The sequence below is a fragment of the Beta vulgaris genome, chromosome 5 (genome assembly GCF_026745355.1).
Source record: "Beta vulgaris subsp. vulgaris cultivar EL10 chromosome 5, EL10.2, whole genome shotgun sequence".
Taxonomy (NCBI): Eukaryota; Viridiplantae; Streptophyta; class Magnoliopsida; order Caryophyllales; family Amaranthaceae; genus Beta; species Beta vulgaris.
Window position 1 is genome coordinate 25038428 of NC_079206.1, and position 8443 is coordinate 25046870.

At 35.9% G+C, this 8443-nt stretch overlaps 1 protein-coding gene across 1 annotated transcript; it reads left to right on the forward strand.

Annotated features, from left to right (window-relative positions):
* Positions 1–1350: 1350 nt before the first annotated feature.
* LOC104893188 (calcium-dependent protein kinase 17) lies at positions 1351–7099 on the forward strand. Its single transcript, XM_010679279.4, has 8 exons — positions 1351–2938; positions 3809–3952; positions 4069–4221; positions 4333–4448; positions 4539–4706; positions 5354–5578; positions 5747–5854; positions 6340–7099. Exons 1-8 carry the CDS (start codon positions 1975–1977, stop codon positions 6340–6342), a joined length of 1881 nt encoding a protein of 626 aa, XP_010677581.1. The 5' UTR covers positions 1351–1974; the 3' UTR covers positions 6343–7099.
* Positions 7100–8443: the final 1344 nt, after the last annotated feature.

Sequence of the window (8443 nt, forward strand, 5' to 3'; positions counted from 1 at the left end):
GAGAACTATAAAATGGGATAAAGGAAGTATTACTTAATCTAACTAGCTTTTATGCATACTATGCATGCGGTGACATTTGGGCATAGCTATTGGTCAATAAAAGAAATCAAAAATGAAAGTACATATCTAAGTTCACCTCCATGTGGTGAATAAGCAAGATTTAAATACTTACAAATAGTATTTAAGAACATTTAAACAAGTACAGTAATTATAAGTGATGAAATTGCATATCCAAGTAATGAAGAAGACATAATTTTTTTTTGGAGTTTAAGTTTGTAATTTATTTTGTATTGTGGAAAAATTTATTTGAGTTTGAATATGAGTTTTCTCCGAGAATGCTGTCATTTTGATATTGTTTGTGGTATTAAATTTTGGTAAGTTCTTGATTATAAATTTGTTTTATTTGATTGGATGTGAATTTAATTTGATTGAATTTTTTTGTTGGCAAGTATAGGTTATTGATCATTATATGAGTTGATCGAGTTTAGTAGAGATTTGATTGGAATACTTCTTCGCAAGTTTATACATGTAAGTAATGGTTTTTGATTTACCATTGGAGGGTGTAGTTGGATTGTAATATTTATGTTGGGGAGGGTTGAATATGTAAATTCATAGGGGGACACCATTACTTTCTTTGACTTGACTTATATAATAAATATAATAGTATTTATGTTGTGGAGGGTTGAATATGTAAATTCATAAGGGGAAACCGTACCATTAATCTCCTTGACTTATACTTCCTCCGTTTTTTTTTTTTTTTTTTTGAGGGGACTTCCTCCGTTTCTAAATAAGTGCAACATTTGCATAATGTTTACTATTCACAGTTTAAACTTTAATTAGCTTGGGTGATTTACATTTTAGGAAAAACATAATCATGTGGGATCTTGTTAGATTCGTCTGAATGTGAATTTTTTTAATATCAACTTTTTATAATTTTTACTTATTGATAATTGAAAATATTAATGATTAAAATAATGCATTGGCAAACGTGAAAATAAGAAATGTTGCACTTATTTAAAAAGGAATGAAATATAATAAAGATGATAAAAAGTTGTGTATCTTACAAGTCATATCAAACCCGCACTTTGGGAAATTTTTGGGGTGAGAACTCCCCTAACCTTTTTTTTAATCCAAAAAAACCGTATAACTTTTTCCATGAATTTTATATCAACCAAACAACCCCTTCTATTTAAAAAAAATATCGTTTGCTAGTTGGGTTTGTCACAACTCAGACGGTGAGAAATACAAGTTTTGACTTGAAAAAATAATTTACCCTATTATATACTACTAAAACATTCACCGTTGATCTCTGAAACCCACAAAATCTAACCACAGGAATTTTCAGAGTTGCACCAATATAATGATTTTATATTTTCTGTTAACTGATGCCACGTCGTTGGAATGTAAAAGGTTTCTAACAGAAAAACCTGTAATTCTTTGCAATTTCTGCCCTCTCTCTCTCTCTCTTTCCAACTTCCTCTCATTTCCTAAAACTTAAAGACATCAAAACCCTTTTTACCTTCTTCCAACAACGTTTTGAATCTTGTTCAATTTCAACTTTCTTTTTTCTGCAACCCCTACATTTCCCTCCCATATATGTTAATTTTTTTTTATCAGAATTTATTCAGAATAGGTTATTTTCTGAATGTGGGTTATTAAGGATTCATCCTAATTTTTCATCATTTACCCTTGATTAGGTTTTCCAAGATTGTATTTTATCATTGCAGAATTTTCGTAATTGAATCATTCAATAAATTTCTGGGTTTGATTTAGGGCAATGCAATGCTGAATGCCCTATTGTTAAATTGTGCATGTTTATAGAAATGAGGAATTAGTAGAAAAAGGTGTTTGATATTGGAAAGAAAAACCCTGAACCCATTTGGGGGATGAGAAGAGAAAAGGGTATTGAAAATAGATGATGGTCTATTAATTATAAAAAAAAAATAGTGAGGTAAGAATTGAGTTTAGTATGAGATGGGAAACAACTGCATTTCAAGACTTGGGAAGGTTGGGTTTTGGTTTAAGCCACCAAAAGGGGTGATTGGAGAGAGTGAATCAAAAGGAAAAGAAAAGTCATCAGATGTGCAATTTAAGGCACCTGAGGTAGTGAAGATTGGGAGTAAATTAGGAAGACAAGAGAGTCGATTAAGTAGACAAGAGAGTCGATTAGGAAGGCAGGAGAGCCGAGTAAATAGGCAAGAGAGCCAGTTAGGGAAGCAAGAAAACAGATTAGGAAGGCAAGAGAGCAGGTTGGGGAGGCAAGAGAGCAGGTTAGGAAGACAAGAAAGCCGATTAACAAGGCAAGAGAGTCGAACCATAAGCGTGAATGTGAATGTAGGAGATCAAGAAAAGAACAAGAAGCAGCAGCAGCCGCCTGTAAATAATAATAATAATAATGTCAAGAGGGTGTCGAGTGCAGGGTTGCAAGTACACTCGGTTTTGAGAAGAAAAACTGGGAATTTGAAGGAATTTTACACCTTGGGGAAAAAACTTGGACATGGGCAATTTGGAACTACCTTTCTCTGTGTAGAGAAAACGAGTGGGAATGAATTTGCTTGCAAATCAATTGCGAAAAGGAAGCTTGTGAACAAGGAAGATGTAGATGATGTGAGAAGGGAAATCCAGATTATGCATCATTTGAAGGGCCATCCTAATGTGATCACCATTAAGGATGCTTATGAGGATGGCGCGGCTGTTCATGTTGTCATGGAACTTTGTGCTGGAGGTGAGCTTTTCGATAGAATTGTCAAGAGAGGCCATTACACCGAGAGGAAGGCAGCTTATCTTGCCAGGATCATAGTTAGTGTTGTTGAAGCCTGCCACTCGTTAGGAGTCATGCATCGAGATCTTAAGCCTGAGAATTTTCTTTTTGTGAATGAGAAGGAGGAATCACCTCTTAAGACCATTGACTTTGGGTTGTCCATATTTTTTAAGCCAGGTATACTCCTGAAAGCTCTCGAGCAAAGAATGATTTACATTTTGTCGTGTTTGCTGATCTGTAACATCTTGTATGCCCAGAGACATTTACCACGAGGTTGTCACTGCTGTGCTAATTGTTCTCTGAAACCAGCTGCATTCATTGTTAACCTCTGAATTGTCACAAGTCTATATCTCCTTGTTGTGTTCATGTTATTTACCTCTGTAGTTGTCACTTTTAACCCCTGACTTTGGATGGTCAACTCTTGTCAAAAGTTAAAAGCTAGACTATGACATGAAAGGAAAATAGTACAATGTAGAAACTACTCAAGGATGGAGATATAATTATGAAAATGTCTACTGCTGTTAAGAAACTTAATTATGACTGTTTATAGATGATTTAAATGAGGTAGGTCTCATTTTGTGAATTCATTGGAAGAAAAGAAAAGGCTAAGTCTTTCAAGAACAAAATGAGAATGTAAACATTTGACTGCTCCTGTTAATGTTGCAGAATTGGTGCAAATTTTATGCTTATGTTGATTTTCTCATAGGGTATCATGCTTCATAGAATTGCTACAAGTTTTTACTTTGGTTGACTTTTGTGATTCTAGGAGTTTCTACAAGTGTTTCAGACACTGAGCTGGAACATATGTTCATCTTCAAAAAATTCTTGTTTCCTTTATTTGAAACATGAATTTGCTTAGATAACTCTATATAAGCTAGAGCTGTATCTTTTGTTGATTGATATGAGGTAGCCCTTCAGACAAAATTGTCAGCACTAGTTACCTGCATAAGATGTCGCTTGCTTTCTTATCTTGTCCGACACTTTGCTGTTAATTAAGAAGTATGGACAATCCCCCCCTTTTTTCAATGCTAACATTCTTGATTGCAGGGGATGTCTTTAATGACGTAGTTGGGAGTCCATACTATGTAGCACCTGAAGTATTACGCAAGCGATATGGTCCAGAGGCTGATGTTTGGAGTGCTGGAGTGATCCTTTATATTCTTCTAAGTGGAGTGCCTCCATTCTGGGCAGGTAAGAGATTATACGCTGTATTTATATCAATATGTTCTCTTTGCCGACCTTGATTAATTACTTGAAATGTTACTGAAAAAGCAATTGCTCACCAATTTTGTCCTCTATTGATGTAGAAACTGAGGAAGAAATATTTGAAGAAGTTCTACATGGTGATCTTGATTTTGATTCTGACCCATGGCCTAATATCTCGGAAGGTGCAAAAGACTTGGTCCGAAGAATGCTTGTTAGAGACCCCAAGAAAAGATTAACTGCACATGAAGTTCTATGTAAGCACTACACAGGAAATCAGATTTTCTAGTTTTGATATGGTCTTCTTTGGGAGATACATGACTGCTAAATTATGGTGATTCTTATTTTTAATTCTGATTGCCTTTCAGGCCACCCCTGGATTATGGCTGATGGCTTGGCTCCTGACAAACCTCTTGATCACTCAGTCATAAGCCGATTGACACAATTCTGTGCCATGAACAAACTTAAGAAAATGGCCCTCAGAGTAAGGATCCATATAAGATATAAATGGGTGAAGCGTTTAGATCACGGCTTATCTGAAGTCTTAATCGCATTTTTTTCTTCTCATATACAGGTTATAGCTGAGAGGCTTTCGGAAGAAGAAATAGCAGGGCTCAAGGAGATGTTCAAAATGATAGACACAGATAATAGTGGGCAAATAACTTTTGAAGAACTTAAGAATGGACTCAAAAGATTTGGCGCTAACCTTGAAGAGTCTGAGATTCACTATCTTATGCAATCCGTAAGTTTTCCGCGAGTAAAATGCAATTTGACCCTGCTTCCTATTACTTCCACAGTTCCACTTACTTCCTGTTTGGTTCAACTCGGGAATGGGAGTGGAATGATATCAACTACTTGAGGGAAGGAATGGTAACAATAGCTGTTACCTTTATTGGATTACGTTTTCGGTTCCATTATAGAAACGAAACACTTATAAGTGTGGGACAAAGGTGGGTACCATAAGGTTGAAGACGGTGTTAATTAGAAAGTTAACCTCAAGAAAATCAAAATCATTACTCCATCCCCACATATGCTAAACAACATGTAACAGACAGGGTTTCTTCATTCCGTTTCAGACACTTAAATGTCACACCCAGCATGCTCTTTATGTAGTATAAGGGTGTGTTAGCTTCCCCTGAACTTATTTGAACCGAACTTATTCCACTTGATTGGACCTGATCAACTCTGATTTAACCTTATGATTGCACCTGATTGGACCTGTCCCCTAAAGCTTTCCCTTATAATGTGAAGAGAATGCACCACAAGTCAGATTTTTGTTGTTACATTACTTCTCTATACAATAATGATAGCTTGTGATTACGATTTGGAGGCAAATATGGGCCACTAACTATGTATGGCTGGTTAATAGTGTAAATCTTGAAAGTGCAGGCAGATGTTGATAACAGCGGAACCATTGATTATGGAGAATTTATCGCGGCTATGCTGCATCTCCACAGAGTTGACAAGGAAGATCATCTATGTGCAGCTTTTGCCTACTTTGACAAAGATGGAAGTGGATACATCACAAAAGATGAACTACAACAAGCATGTCGAGAATTTGGGATGGAGGAAATTCATGTTGAAGAAATTATTCATGAGGCAGACCAAGATAAAGTACGTTTCTTTTGTCCTTTAATGATTATTGTAAAGCCTTTTAACTGAAATAAATTCATTAACCAAATAGAACAGATTTTTCTTCGAAAAAGGAATAAAAGAAGTCTCTCGTCTCATTGTTACTCTAGTAATCTTACTAGCTGTTATGATTTCTGTTATGATGTGCAGGATGGTCGCATAGATTATAACGAGTTTGTCGCAATGATGCAAAGAGGAAATGTTGACTTGGGTAGAAGACAGAAACCTTCTAGTGCTGCGGCAAAGGAAGCACGTCAGGTTTGTTGTTAGCAATTCTTCTTCTTCTTTCCTCTGTTATTTGGTTGATATTATGAATATAAATATTACTTGAGGACAGAGTATTAAGTATATGGCTACCTGCCTATGTTAGTCAGATCCCGTGACTGTCAATTTTTATTATTATCAGCCTAGCTGGTCTACTCTCGTTTGAGTCCATGCAGATTTTCCAACGCGTATTTAAGCTATGTTCTCTTCAGCTTATTTTACGGAAGTGAACTTATTCTTGCTGAAATTAACTATTTTTTGCTGAATTTAGCTTATTTTTTGCTTGATTCATTTTGCTTAAATGAACTTCTTTTGATAAGTTTAGAAGAATAGTGCCAAGTAGACAAGAAAACAAGAGTACGATTCTAGAAAAACATTTTATGTTCCACTCCCACCTCCCTTTCTTAATAAAAGTTAAATCTACAAACCATGCTGCACCTTAACAAGAGACTTACATTAGAGCAATGCTCCTCTCACAGTGATGACGTAGATGGGCGGATAATTTGGGTTGACGCCACAAAAGCTTGAAAGAAGCTGTTTTATCCGAGTGGTTGGAGCACGGAATTCAGGAGAGCCTTAGTTTTCTTCAAAATCAATGTCCTCATTCTAGTTAGGAAGAAGCAACAGTTGGATCATAGGGGGCGTTCTCGATGTGAGTTGATTGATATATGGGATGAAATTAGATGCTGGTTGTCTCTGCTGCTTAAAGAAGCAAGTGCAAAACCCAAAACCTTCCTAGGCAGGATTAATGCTTCATTCACAGGGTTGAACTATTGCTTGTGTACGTGGGTGGAGTCGCACGAAACGAGAGCATGGGATTCTAACAGGTGCAAGAAGATTGAATCGGCATCCACATTTCAGCACTTTGGATTAAGGCTTGGACATTGTTGTTGTTCTCATCCCCTTGGAACTTTGGACTAAACATAGCTGAAGTAAATTGTAATCAGAAATTCTTTAATAGTAATATCTGCAGCTGGATTTGTGTGAAATGTAGATTTTAAAATGTAGAGGAATGAGTATATTGATATGTATGAGTAACATCTTTTTAGATTTTCTGAGGTGATGAAATGTAACATTTACAAGTGGAATGGTAGACTTCAAGCATGTACAAAGGGAGAAACATTAATTTTCTAACAGTGAGAAATATCTTTTAAGCTGTTGTAAAAAGTTTATATGTGCATATGTGTCTTCTTTAGTATTTCCAATTTTATCTAGGCCAGGTTTATTAAACTCTCATAAATGCAGACACTATTTCGATTTCTTATCAACTATTGTAAAATGTTTGATTGGGAGGAAAACATTTCTTTGGAAAAGGAAAAGTTATTTTACCATTTTAATTTGTTTAGTTTGATACAGGGTGAAATTTTTGTCAAAGACGGAAAACAATAGCAAGGATTGGAAAACATTTTTCTTCTCAAATGAAGGGATGACATATGTTTCTCCTCATTCCTTGTCTTCTTCTTTCTCTTCTCCTCCCTCAAACTAAGTCTCATGTGCCATTCATTATACGATCATTACCCCCTTTTCTCCTCCTCCTTTGAAAAAAATTGGGGGCCCAAGCCCTTTCACTTCCTCAACTACTGGCTTTCTCATCCAAATTGCCTTAACATTATCAAAGAATCATGGGCCTCAAGCCAAAATCTTTCCATTCCTAACAAATTCAAAAAAAATCAAAACCTGCCTAAAAAAGTGGAACATCTTTGAGTTCAGAATCATCGACTCAAAAATAACCAACCTTGAAGCCAAAATTCAATCCCTTGATAACATTGCAAATTTGTAAAGCCTTAATGACAATTAGCTAAATGAAAGGAAATCAGGCCAACTTGAGTTATGGGAATGGCTAAAACGTAGAGAATCTTTTTGGGCTCAAAAGTCAAGAATTCAATGGTTAAAGGAAGGCGATAAAAATACTCATTAATTCCACACCATAGCTTCTATTAGAAAAAGAAAAAACCTGATTGATTCCATCTCTCACAAGGGAATTGTTGAGGATTCGTTGGATGCCATTAAAAAAGCCGCAACAGATTACTACAAAAACACCTTCACTGAAACTTTCCAAAGCAAATTTACCTTCTTAAATCTCGATTTAAAACGTCTAAAGATGATAATATATCTTCTCTCATTGCACCCTTCACAAACCTTGAGATTGATGAAGTTGTTGCTTCATGTGCCTCCGATAAAGCTCTCGGTTCCAACGAACTTAACTTCCGTTTCATCAAAAGTGCATGGGAGTATATAAAAGAAGATGTGTACAATATTATACACAAATTTGGGACTCATCTCTTCTCCCTCACGGCAACAACATATCCTTTATTTCCCTAATCCCTAAATTTGATTCCCCGAAGAGTTTTGAGGACTTCGATCAATCAGCATGGTCAAAAGTCTATACAAGATAATCACAAAACTTCTTGAAAGAAGATTGCAGGCTATTAGCTCGGTAATCAGTCCGTTTCAATGCTCATTTGTCAAGGGTTGCTAAATTCTAGATGGCGCCCTCATTGCATCAAAATTAATCGACTCTTGCAAAAAGAGAAACATCCCTGCCTCAATATTCAAAATAGAATTCCACAAGGCTTTCAATTC